General features: G+C 37.3%; 1 protein-coding gene across 1 annotated transcript; it reads left to right on the top strand.

Annotated features, from left to right (window-relative positions):
• Positions 1–4,139: 4,139 nt before the first annotated feature.
• LOC145108119 (putative 2-oxoglutarate-dependent dioxygenase AOP1) lies at positions 4,140–5,415 on the top strand. The gene is made up of 3 exons (XM_079045116.1): positions 4,140–4,526; positions 4,607–4,928; positions 5,004–5,415. The coding sequence occupies exons 1-3, from the start codon at positions 4,165–4,167 to the stop codon at positions 5,244–5,246; spliced, it is 927 nt and encodes a 308-aa protein (XP_078901242.1). The 5' UTR covers positions 4,140–4,164; the 3' UTR covers positions 5,247–5,415.
• Positions 5,416–14,201: the final 8,786 nt, after the last annotated feature.

Below are 14,201 nucleotides of genomic sequence, written 5' to 3'. Positions count from 1 at the left end.
CAACCCTAAGCTCAAAAACGACGTTGCATGAACAAGATCCATTCTTTGGACCTAAAAAGGTCCAAAGCTTCAAAACCCTAGATCTAAGCTTCTAAGAGGAAAGGTAGGAGCTTGATACATCATTTGGGTGCCAAAAGATGAACTTGTTCCAGATCCTTGAGCTCAAGATACTCAAGTGCTTCTCCTCCAAGTTCTCTTCACTTCTTCCAAGCCTTTCTCCATAAAAATGAACTAAAAAAAGGTCAAGCACACACAACAATGGAGTATGAGACGAACTAGGGTTTTCTGAGGGTGAGTGACTGGTGAGGAGGCTAGAGGGGAGGCTATAATGGGGTATTTATGTGTCTTAAACCCTAAAAATTAGGGTTTGGCATCTGCCCACGTACGCTGGATTTTGCTAAGGTCCACCCCTAAAGGTCCATTGTCCAAGTGTTAGCCCAAAGCTAATCTTAATTTACATAATCTAAATGATACATCGAGAGACGGATGTTACAAGAAGTTAAGTATAAGTTAGGGAAGGGTCTTGATTGTCAATATTCGATAGTTTAGGAACAAAATTTTAAAATTTGGATTTAAGAATCAAAAAAGTTTTTTTTTTCATATGGTTCATGTAAGACGGGGATCATATTTTAAAAGCAAAAGGAGATTCTAAGTGCCGCATGTGGGGAATTTTTCACTGAAAATCCCTATGAGGGTTGAGTTTGACCCTTATATGGAGCTCGAACTTGGGGTGCACGTTGAAATATTACATGTAGGCTTTCGTTGAATTATTTTATGTTTCCAAAAAGCAAAAGAGTGAGAAATGCAAAGCATGGAGAGAGATTCTAAGTTCTATGGTAGTTATCCGATAAGGCTTCCAACACCGATAGGCCTCCTTTGTTTAGATAACCGATTACCAATGAAAACCTCTTTAAAGGAGACGAAAGACATAAAAGAGCTAGAGAGAAAAGAATTCGAGGATAGAGATGTGCCGTTCGTTTTTGGTGATGAGTGTTTTTCAAAGAGAGAGTTGAAGGAGGTTAGAGAAAGCTCTAATCATGTAGTATACATGAGATCACAAAGCTATTTTGAATAAGATGTTCGACAGTAAAAAAAGGAATGATCTAGTCGAGATTTCTTCATCCAAACATCGAGAATTTGAGATTGAGATGAACTTTGGATTTTCGTTGTTTTAGATTCAAATCATGGTGAGGTTGGGAGATCGGTGTAATTCTGGGGGATTGGAATATTTTCCAATGATGTAACCCGTTTATTGTTTTAGTATGTTAAAATAGAGATCGAGAGTTTTTAGATTTAGAAGATAGATTAGAGGTTAGTATCTCATATTACTTGTTCCCTTTGGATTCTCAATCAACATCCTAGAAGTAGAGAGAAATGTGGAGTGTGGTGATCGTGTTAAATATTAATATCAATCTAAAGAGAAAACAGATAGGGCTTCTATATTTACAAACTAGGAAAATACAACTATAAATATGAAAGCTATCTAGGATTTAAAAAAATAAAATATTTTCATTTTATTTTTGTTTATAAATTAAATATCAAATATATTGAAGAATTTATAAGTTGCAGGTATATTTATTTAAAACTTTCAAATGACTATGATGATTCATACAGTTTCATTCATAAATGATATAAAACATAATTTAGTTTCAACAATATAGATGTAAGTATAAATTAATAAATCACAATACATAGATAAACAATACAATACAACTACAATCTTAAATGAATAAAACACACTTGTAATAATATATGAATACACTTGTAATCGTAATGAATAAACCACAATGCTAAGATAAAATTCTACTATACAATTGCAATCATAAATAAATATAAAGATCTATAATACAATTATAATCGTAAATGAATAAAAACCATACAAAAAATTTTAATATTGTTGCAATCATAGATGAATTAAAAATCTTCTTCCGTCGTAATATATACTATATAATTATAATTATAATCGGATAAAAAATTTTGTATTCAAGAGACTACGTCTATAAAAGATTAAGACTGATGATGCTGATATCTTTAAAAGCTCTCATCAGACCTATCAACTTCATCCATTGTTGGTATCTTGAAAAGCTCTCATTCGACCTATCAACTTCATCCATCGTTACAAAGATCACCATGGTCAGAAAACTGTGAGACACTACCCTTGCATTTAGGGGGTTAATATTTGAGATATATTTCAAACCCACCAACTAAGGAGCTGTTTCGAAACCTAAATTCCTAATTTAAAAACAAGAAAAAAGAAATTAACAATCAAACACTAAAACAATTGAAAAATAACAAAGGGCTTTTGGCCTAGCAGTATCTGATCGAAACTGAAACGTTTAAGGTTCGTGTTATTCGGATTTCGTGTTATTCGGGTTTGGGTTGTTCAGGTTTAGGTAATACAAATATCGGATAATTTGGTTCAAAATCAACCCAATTCCTTTCAAAATCCGCTCGATTTCATTCAAAATCATCCCAATTTCATTCAAAATTAAAACTTTCATATAATATAATAAAATATTAAGTCTACTTCAAGCGGTTTTATAATTAGAGGAAAATTGATGAAAAGAGTTCTAGGTATCCCATGTCTATCGACAAAGAAAACAGAAAGTCATTTTCATAGTTATAAAATAAAAAAGATGACAAAATACCAATTTACAAGTCTAGAAAAATACAAGTGTTTTTAAATAAAATTTAAAAACCAATTGTTGTTTTTTTTAAGAAAATAAAATAACTAGCCTAAAAAGGATGAATATTTATTTTGTATAAAATCGTTTAACAAATAATTATAAGTGCATGTTTATGATTTTTCGGAAAATGAGCTAATTAAATGTAGTCGGATTTTTTAGTTATGTTAAACCAATGTTCTAAATAAAATAAGGCCTAACTTGGCGGCAATGTCAAGCCTTAAACTTTTCCAAGCTTTGACGAGCCACGTCGTTTGTAAGGACTGACTTAAGACGACAATTTTATATATAATTAATATTTTTATATGTATTTTCAACTATTATTCATTTTATACACATATATAAGTTAAGGTGTCATTTAGGTAAAACTTGGTGGCAGATACAAGCCTTGAAGTAATGACGCGCCATGGCGGAGCATGACGAGTTTTTTAGAACATTAGGTTTACCAAATCATTTTTAGTTTTAAAATATATACACAAAATTATAATATCTTATTTGGGTCATTTGGTTAATCTGGATTAAGAAAAAGTTAACAATACCCAAACCAAAAAAAGAATCTCTTTATTTGGTTAACGAAACCAAATAAACCAAACCTTGTTTGGTTCGTTTGAGGTTATTATGTTCTTGTTTCTTTACGCCCCTACGAGCCTTCATAAATAGGTCGTAGGTTAAAGAGGGAGAGATGAGATGGTATAGAGGCTGATGAAATTATGATAATGAGTTTAATTACTCTAATGGAGGAGGGAGTCATTCCCTCCCAACCCACTGAACCTACTGTCACATCATTTTTTCTTTTTTATTTTTTTTTTAATTTTTCCGAACCCACAACACACGGAAATCTTATATTTTTGAACCCACTCAACCCACTCAATTAAAAAAAAAATACAAAACAATCAAATGTAAAATCTTAATTAGCAATAGAGTTATCGGCGGTACCACTCCCGCTTCAACCAGTGGGTTGATTGGTTTCACTAACCCACTTCATCATCTCTCTCTACTTTCTCTTTCTTATTTTCTTTTGTACTATGTGTTTTAAAACTTGTACCTTAGTTGTTTTGTATTTTTTTTAATTGAGTGGGTTAAATGAGTTCAAAAAAATAGGATTTCCGTGTGTTGTGGTTTCGGAAAGATGAAGAAAAATAAAAGAGAAAAATTGATGTGACAGTGAGTTCGGTGGGTTGGGAGGGAACGACCCCCTCCTCCCTAATACCTTTATGTTATATTTACGTCAAATTAAATGAATTTAAATTTATTATTAATTACAAAATAGCTTCAGATTTAAATTAATTGATGGCTGAGATGAGATGATTTTGGTGTTCTGGTAGATAACTATAACTAGAGCCCTGTTATTAATGCAATAAGCAATGACTCAATAATTTGGAATTTAGTTATTGACAAGTCAATCACAATCGATTATAAATTATAAATAGAATGCACATTTCCTTCAATCACAGCATCAGAACAATAACATTAATTAAATATGCATAAACTTCCTACTATTGACTTCACCAACAAAAGAAACTTGAACCCTGGTTCAACCTCATGGCTCACCACTTCCGTTGAAGCTACTCGAGCCCTCGAACAATACGGATGTTTCATAGCAGAATACGACCAAGTACCACTCGACCTCAACAACGCCGTCTTCCAAGCATTACAAGACTTGTTTGATCTCCCAATCGAAACCAAAGTACAAAACAAGTCCACAAAGCCCTTGTACGGTTATGTCGGCCAAATCCCTTTCATTCCACTCTACGAAAGCATGGGGTTTGATTACTCCAACACCCTTGATGGCGTTCGTAGTTTCACAGATGTCATGTGGCCCCATGGAAACGAAGCTTTTGGGTATATAACCACTATTCTTGATTCTCTCTTTTCTTTCATTACATATATATTAACACTTGTGTACGTTAATATACTGTTAGGGCAACACTACTAGCATACAACGGGCTGGTAGCAAAGTTGGAAGAAATGGTGACGAGAATGGTGTTTGAAAGCTATGGCGTGGAGAAGCACTTGGATGCTCATAGGAACATGGTGACATACCTTTGTAGGGGCATGAAGTACAGAAGACCAGAGAAGAACGAAACCAATATGGGGTTCGTTGCTCATACAGATAAAGATTTCATTACTGTTCTGCATCAAAATCAAGTTGATGGTTTAGAGGTCAAAGCCAGGGATGGTGAGTGGTTCACAGTTGAGCTCTTGCCAACCTCATACATAGTCATGTCGGGTGATGCAGCCATGGTTAGTGATCTTGCACATCGGCCTTCAAAAGCAATTTATTCTGTAATAACTGACGATTTTTAAACTTGTGATCAGGCTTGGAGCAACGAAAGATTGTATTCACCTTATCATCGAGTTACTATGAATGGAAATGCAAGTAGATATTCGATAGCCCAGTTTTCGTTTCTGGAAGGGATCATAGAAACACCAGAAGAATTTGTGGACGAAGAGCACCCGTTACAATTTAAGCCATTTGATCATCTGAAATACCTTGATTTCTATAACAAGGAGGAAAACCGAAAACTTGAATGTGCCATAAGAACCTACTGTGGAGTGTGAGACTTGCAGATATATGTTTTAATCCTACATAAGTTTATGGCTGTTGATCGAGTGTTATAGTGCTTCTTAATTAATATGTAGGCTTGAATAATGTAAAGGGCATTCGAGCCTGCTGCTTTGTGTCGATGGAGGTTTACTCCTGTGATAATGAAAACCATATGTTTGCAAACGCATTTATCTATATTGACACATAAATGGATGCAAGGAACACAAAAATGTTAACTAGAGAAAACTCGTAATATAATTCAGTGGCTTTAATGTTACATGTCCTTATTCTGATGTTGGCACAGGCGGCCCTATAATTTGTAATGAAATCAAATGAAATGAACCAACAATCGGTGGCTAAACTATCAAGTAATTGACATAACTCTTTGAAATCACACGATGTCCTCAATAAATGGAAATAAATAAAAACCATATGGGAGGAAGAAATTATTAGCCGATATTATAATATATAAGGATTGTATAATTTCCTATTATATATCCTCTTTATGTGGATATATTCCGTTGTATTTCTTCACTATATACAGGGCATTGTTAATCAATAGAAGGCATCGATTCATTATTCTATAATCGTTTTTATGGTATCAGAGCATGTACCCTAGAACCGACGGCTACCCTTCGGTACATAGCTATGGCTTTATCAGGCTCTCCCTGCCTTTCTCCTTCAAGAAGTCGTCTCCATGGGTAAAGATGGTACAGGTTCAAGCGAGGTAAAGGCCACAGCCCTACCTATCTTCAATGGGTCGAGATTGATGCACTTGTGTTGCAATGGATATACAACACTCTGTCTGATGAACTCATGGTTTGAATTATGGAAATCGATACCACTGCACAAGAAGCATGGAATAAACTCAAAGCTAACTTTCTTAATAACAAAGGATCTCTTGATGCAGCCCTCGAACAAGAATTTTCCAATCTCACTCTGGCTGCATCTTCGTCAATGGAAGCCTACTATTAGAAGCTAAAAGACTTAGCAGACCAACTAGGAGAAGTCAACAACCCTGTCACTGAAGCAAGACTCATTTTGCAGATGGTTCACAGGTTACCGCTAGAATTTGATGTCGTCGGGGCATACATCAATTAAACCTCTCCATCGTTTGAAACGGCTCGTAGCATGTTACAACTGGAACAACACAGACATGCAGCTAGACAAAATCAAACCCATACAGTTCCCGTTGCCCCCACCTCTGTTGAAAGATCATCACAAAACATTGTAGTTGATCAACGTAATCAAAGTCAAACCTACAACAACTACTCGACCAGAGGTACAGGAAATCGTGGTGGAGGACATGACAGAAGTTCCAAGGGACGTGGAGATTGTGGCCACTAAAATTGGAACCAAGGAAATCAATGGCAACAACAAGGTTGGAATGGCTCGCAATCATGGAATCCACCGCCTTCGCCATACCCTTCTCATGGTCCGAATCCACCGATAAATCATTGGGCTAACCACACCTACGGGTTCAGTCCATTTTTTGGACCCACAACTCAACATGGGCCAAATGGACCTCCTCCAATGCAACCATCAGGTCCGACGCCTACTTCCACTCCTCAATTTGCTGGTTATTCAGACTACAGACCATCGGATTTAGCTCAGACAATGCAACAAGTCCATCTTAACTCTAATGATCCTACTTGGTATATGGACTCCGGTGCCTCGACACATCTTACATCTGATCAGGGTAAGATTTCTAGTCCCATGACTACTTCTCCTGTAACATCATTTTGATGGGTTTTGAGCATAACAACAATTCCTAAGTGTGCATGCAACCCTAATGCTTTGGATCTAGGTTTTCTCTAATTGAACATGCAAACTTGAACACAAAAGAAGAAACCTAGGATCTATGTATTATAATCGAAATTTACATCATAAGGATCAAAATACATACCTTGATTTTTATATTGTAATAACAATCTAAAACCTTGTAGATCTTGAACTTTGAGAACTTAGTGTCACAAGCGCCACACCTCTAATGGCTCACAAACACACAATGCAAGAAGATGACTATGAGAAGGAAGAAGGAGGTTGAAATTTCGGTTTTCTTCTCTTAGGATAGAGTGGTCGAAATATGCAGGGGTGATGCTCCTTAAATAGTTAGGTTGCTTAGCCCCAAAGCTAGGGTTTCAAGATGGAAACCCTAATTTCCAGCTTAGGCCCCAAGCAGCCCATTGATCCACCACGTAAAGGCCTTGGGCGATATTCTAAGGGCCTCCCTTAGAAATTTTGGCCAACCCTACTTAGAGTGATCCAAGAGCCCTAACCACAACTATTAATTAATTGCAAAACAGCCCCTGTACTTTTAATTTATTCTTTTAATTCCAAAATTAATTCCAAATTAGTTTTTGATTAAATATTAATTAATAATATGATTTCTAATTAATATATTATTTCCATAACATATTAATAAATCATTTATTCCAATTTATTATTCCAAATAATAAATTCTTCCTCTTTCTCAATTAATTATCCTGTCTAGTTGCACGTGTGAAGGCAACCCAAAAGGACCATGTTACTGTCAATTCAAATACATACCAATTATAGTATGGGCTTAGACACCTAATCCAACACATTTTTGTTGGAAATGGCTCTAGTATGCCAATGCATGGGTCTGGTCATGCTTCTTACACTACCCCTCCCCCTCTCATTCATATGCTTTAAAAAATATCTTGTTCACTCCCTCCATTATTAAAAGCCTTTTATCTATTCGTAAGTTTACTATTGATAATCAAGCTTCTGTTGAATTTGACCCATCTGGGTTTTCTATTAAGGAACTCAAGACTGGAGATCTTCTTTCTCGTCATGATAGCACGAGAGATCTTTACCCATTCACAAAACCTTCCAGTTCATCGGCTCTTCTTGCCACTTCTCACGATTGTGGACATGCTCGCTTGGGTCACCCGTGCGCTCCTGTTTTAGATTTACTTCATTCTAAATTTTCTATTTCTTGTAATAAACCTACAACTTCATCTTTATGCAATGCTTGCCAACTATCTAAACATACTCGGTTGCCTTTTTATGATTTACATTCTGTTACTTATGCACCATTTGACATTATACATTGTGATCTTTGGACATCTCTAGTCTTAAGAAAAACTGGCTATAAATACTATATGGTACTTATTGATAATTTGACTCATTATTATGGGTATGCCCTCTCAAATATAAATCCAATACATTTCTCACTTTTACAAAATTTCATAAACTTATCCATACTCAATTTAACCGAACCATTAAGATGTTTTGATCAATTGGCTGTCAAAGTTTATTTTTCTCGTTACATTACATTTGATGAATGATCTTTCCCTTTGCCAGTACTCCTCCCCCTCCACATCCTTTGATTTTCTTGACGACCCACCCTTTCACATTTTTCCCTACTCTACACCTACCACATCTACCACCCATACTCAACCTTCTCTTAAATTTCCAAGTCTATCTCTGCCGCCATGTCTGGCCCTAATTGGTTATGAGCCATGGAAGATGTGTTGGTACCTGAAAGTGAACCTCTAGCAATCTCTGTCCTTGTATGTTCCGATGTAAGCCAGTTCCGGAGTAAGATGGTGTTCTGAAGTCATAAGGTGTTCCGGAGTCAATCAGTGTTCCGCAGTCAAATTGGTGTCCGGAACAAAGTCTATGTTCAGTCAATCAGTGTTCCGCAGTCAAATTGGTGTCAGGAACAAAGTCTATGTTCCGGAGTTGATGTTTAGAATTGGTGCTGTCCGAATGTACTCCTTAGTCTATATTAATTAACTTTGTCATTTTATTTGATGTAACGTATCATAGGACTTAGTCTTTTTGTCAACTTAGATAATCAGAGTGTCAGGAGTAACTCTATTATCCAGTCATATGTATGTTTATGGTTTGTACTATGTACCTTATTCTCTTATATAAGGAACATTCAATGACAATATCAATTGACGGATTGTTCAAACAAATATAGCAATATTCTACTTTACTTCACCTTCCAAGCTATTCTCTCAAACATTCTTCTTGCTCTTCATTTATTGTCTTTACCTTGATCATTATCTTCATTCTTCATTAATATCTTGAACACTTTGTTGAATGCATTAACTCAGACTCGACTGGTCTTGCCAGACTTGACTGGAACATTCCTTAGTAAGCAGACATTGATCTTAAGCATTAACTCAAAGTTTGAGTTTTCAAACCTTGTCCCTCCGCATCAGATCTCTTGTTTTCACAATTGGTATCAGAGCTTGAGTGGTTGTCCTTTGAATCCATAAGATCAGATTATAGTTGGTTTGAAATTACCTTGGTATTTCAACCATTTCTGTGTTCAGGATAAAAGTTCTTCTATATACCACTTTAGCTTGAAGATATCTTAACTTCAATGGCTGCTTCTAATCCTCAACAAATGTATTCAATGCAAATAGCAAATAAGGTAGGTTTCCCTACTCGTTCCCCACTGCTAGTTGTTGAAGAATATGATCATTGGAAAGTCAGAATGGAAAGATCTTTACTTGGAAAAGAAAAAGGTGAATCTATCTAGAGATCCGTTAAAGAAGGTCCTCATGTTCCAGTTCGAACCGTTGTTAAAGATACTGCTGCAACTCTCTTAGGACATGATCAACAACGACAAGCACCTCTCACTGCTGATGATCTTGAAAAGTTGCATGCTGATCAAGTTGCCTTTTCGGAAATGGTGTTTGGTGTTCCACCTTCTCTCTTTGAGCACATCAAACTATGCAAGTCCGCAAAAGAGATTTGCGACACACTTCAAGATTTGTTCGAAGGGTCAGAGAACATGAAGGATAAGCGACTGACTTCGGTTGTCAATGAGTTCGACACTTTCATTACAACACCTGGTGAATCTGTTGCCTCAGCCTCAAATAGATATTGGATTGTTGTCAACAACATGACAGCTCATGGGATAGTCCAAACTTCACTTGAGTACAATCTCAAGTTCATTAACAGTCTCGGAAAGGGATGGGGAAATGTGAAATCATGTCTTCAAAGCAATGGGTCTCTGAAAAAGCTCAAACTCTATCAACTTTGTGATGAGCTTCAAGGTCGTGAGTCAAATGTTGCTTAAACTCTACGTGAACTCACTAGAGGTCCTTTAGCTCTAGTTAGTTCCTATGATCCACAAACCTCCAACCCAACCATTTCGGACCCTATCACCGCTATTGTTCCGTACATTCCTCCTGTTCAACCCTCACCTCCAACCGTTTCTGTTCATACAAACTCTAACTATCAATCTATGGAAACTCTTAACCCTGATGAAATGGACTCCAAACTACGTTTTCAACAAGAGTTTGCTCTGCTATCCATGAAATACAACCGTCCTTTCAACAAGCCTCACAACAATCGATTCCAAAATTCTCACCAAAACAACCGTTTTCAAGCTCCTCACCAAAATAATCATCAACCATTGAACAAACCTTCCAAAAACCCACCAGCCTACAAGCCTAATCTTCCTACTCCGAATCACACCTTGGAACCTCCACAGCTTCCGAAGTCTGAAAAACCCAAGATTGTGTGTCACAAATGTGGATATGAAAATCACTTTGCCAAAGATTGCTTGGCTAAAGTCCCACAAAAACCAAAGATCAAGGACTCTGCTTACTATGCACGCCGAGCTCAATAACCGGCTGAAAGTGAAAAGGCTTTTGTTACAACTGTATCAAGGGATGTGGAAGGGTATTGGTCGTCTGAAGATGATGATGGCGTAACCACTGGCAGAAACATGTGTCTTATGGCTCGACAAGAAATTGAATGTGATGAAGGCTACTGGTCGTCTGGGTCTGAAAGAGATGATGAAGATGCTGAACCAAACTACTGCTACATGGCTACCAACGATCCACCCGGCCGAAGAATCGTTCAACAAGTAAAATCTATGATTACTAATAATAATTTTGACTTGTCTCTTTGTGAACCATATCTAACCTAGATCCAATCAGATATGAAGATCATTTACAAAGCCTATGAGTCAGCCATAGAAGCCAGTGAGAAGAAGGACAGTGAATTGATTCATGTTAGGTTAGGTTTCGAGGATAAGAAGTTAAAAATAGAGTCTTTAGAACATAAGCTTGTAATGTCAAAAGGTGAATGTATCATACTTAAAGACAAATGTGAAATCACTTATTCTGAAAGAAATGTTTTAATTTCTGATAACAAACGTCTTAATGCTAAGATTGATGCCATGCACCATGCTATAGACATTCTTGAAGCAAATGAACGGATGACTCATAATTTTCGTCATCCTTGGTTAAAAGCCCCTGGTCTCGGAAGCGAGTTTCCGAAACTAGTTGTCGTCCCTTGAAGGAGTTACAAAATCTGACTTTTATGGGAGATGTTCTAAACATTAAACATTCGGATACACCTGTTTCTCCCTTGTCACCCCTTCATGAGACTCCTGACAATTTTTCCATCTTTGATTCCTGAGTTTAAGCCTATAGTTGTCAAGTGACCCGATTCCACGCAATTTCCGCCTCTGACAAACCTAGACCTGAATCGGACGTCCGAATCCAACTCTAGTACTCCAAATTCAGTTGTTCAAAATCTGAACCACAGCCATCCTAACAACTGTGTTGTTGAGGAAATTTTTCCGGAATCAACTGAACCAGAAACCTCAGAGTGTGTTTGGGCATCTTTAGCTAGTGATGTTGATGTGTCAATCTCATGTGATTCTGAACCTCAAGTGATTTCCAAAACAAATCTAGTTCCCATTAAGCCTGTGTTCAACAATCCCTCTGTAGGACAAAATTCCAAATCTTCGTTTCATTCCAAAAGAAAGCCAATGTTGAATAGGAAAGATATTGTAGATCCTAAGGTAGAAGCTCGGAATGCTCACAAAAAGGAAGTTAAGACAAGACAAAATTCAAGATTCCTTGAGAACTCCTACAAGAGTGTATCTCGGAATTCAACTCACAGTCAAAACTTCTTCACACCAATAAGATCCTCAAAAGGCCTTCCAATCCTCCCAGTCTTGTAGAACAAAAGAAAATGGTCAGTCCCACTCTGAAAAAGTCTAGTGTAAGCACCAAATCTGTCCGAAACAACTCTCCTCAGACCGTTTCATCTGTTTTCATTGCCAAAGCTGATGGTATAATTTTTAAACCTCAACCTTCAAAACCAAATGTGCCATCAACCAAAGCTAAAAATGTTAAGAAAACAATCTTTTCAAAATCTTCAAAACAAAACCTTGTTTGGAAAGTTAAAACACACAGTGATGAGACAACAACTCCGGAAGACACAGAAGTTCCCACTACTCCGGAATTTGAATGTCCGAAGAAAGCTGTTCCGAACTCTCATGTCATTGAGTATGACTACTAGATAGATGAAAGAGCCATGGCCTTCTGTTTGTTTCCTAAGGACTCTCGGAACAAACCTTCTAAACCATCTGTTGCTCAGAAGTCACCACCGAAGCCCAAGACTCGTGCCTTTGTCCCAAAACCTAACTCGAAGCGTAAAAACGCCACAACTCACTAATTTTTGCAGGCACTATGTGCTTCGGAGCAAGAGACAATATGGTATATTGATAGTTCTTTCTCCATGCACATGACGGAGCAGAAGGACTTTCTGCGAGATCTCAAACTTGCACTAAATGCTGGCTATGTGACTTATGGCAACAACTCCAATTCTCAGATCCGAGGTTATGACATCCTTACAAATGGCAACTTCTCCATTTCGAACGTGGCTTATGTAGATGATTTAAAGCATATTTTGATAAGTGTGGCTCAACTCACTGATGCAAATCGTTGAGTTGAATTCTACAAGAAACATAGCAACGTCATGTCCAAAGATCGAAAGGAATGCTTGATCAAGTCTAATCGCAACAACAACATGTATCCTCTTGACATCAACATGATCATTGGCAAGCCCCAACTCTGCTTACTCTCAAAAGTTGTTCCTGACGTCAGTTGGTTATGGCATAGGAGGCTTGCTCACTTGAACTTTAGATATATGAATGATCTTGTTTCGGGTGAAATGGTTAGAGGTTTGCCACTCCTCAAGTTCGAAAATGATCATTTATGTGCTGCATGTGAGTTTGGAAAGCAGTCAAAGAAGGGTCATCCCGTCATCATTGAAAAGTCAATCTCGGAACCATTAGAACTTCTTCATATTGATCTGTGTGGACCATCAACAATAGAAATTTTGCATCACAAAAAATACATTCTTGTGATTGTGGATGACTTTACTAGGTTCACTTGGGTCTTCTTCCTAAGGCTCAAATCAGAAACAACCTCTGAGCTCATCAACTTTATCAAAGGAATTGAAGTTCTTATCAAACTCCCTGCAAGGAGAATTCGAAGTGACAATGGTTCAGAATTCACCAATTCCACCATTAAAAACTTCCTTACCGATAAGGGCATTGACCACAATTTTTCTGCTCCATACACTCCTCAACAAAACAGTGTAGTCGAACGACGAAACATAACACTTGTTGAAACTGCTCGATCCATGCTCAACTTTGCAAATCTTCCACTCTATCTTTGGGCTGAAGCTGTTTCTACAACATGCTTTACTCAGAATAGAAGTATCATCAATCGACGCCTCAAAAAAATCACCGTATGAATCCATGAATGGTCGGAAGCCATCTATCTCGTTTCTTCATGTTTTCGGATGCAGATGCTTCATCAAGAACAACCGTGATCAGCTTACCAAGTTCCAACCTAAAGCTGATGAAGCCATATTCCTTGGATACTCTGCTAAATCAAAGGCTTATCGAGTTCTTAGTCGGAGAACTCGTGTTCTGGAAGAAAGTTTTGACGTTACCTTTGATGACAATTTCGTTTCGGAATTCTGGCCCAACCCACGTTACAACTCACATCATGGAGTCTGATGCTCCAGCACCAGGTTGTCCGAACTAGCAAACAATCTTTGAAGTTGACTTTGAGACCTTATTCGGACCCTCAGAAACGGATATTGATTCGGAATCTCAATCAAGACAAACCACATCCGAAGCTCTGGTCTCCCAAAATGTCTCCGTTCCG

Source organism: Lactuca virosa, chromosome 4 (assembly GCF_052849685.1).
Source record: "Lactuca virosa cultivar CGN04683 chromosome 4, Lactuca_virosa_CGN04683_v6, whole genome shotgun sequence".
NCBI classification, from domain to species: domain Eukaryota; kingdom Viridiplantae; phylum Streptophyta; class Magnoliopsida; order Asterales; family Asteraceae; genus Lactuca; species Lactuca virosa.
The sequence above is the reverse complement of the archived record's forward strand: the minus strand, read 5'-3'. Positions and strand labels throughout refer to the sequence as shown.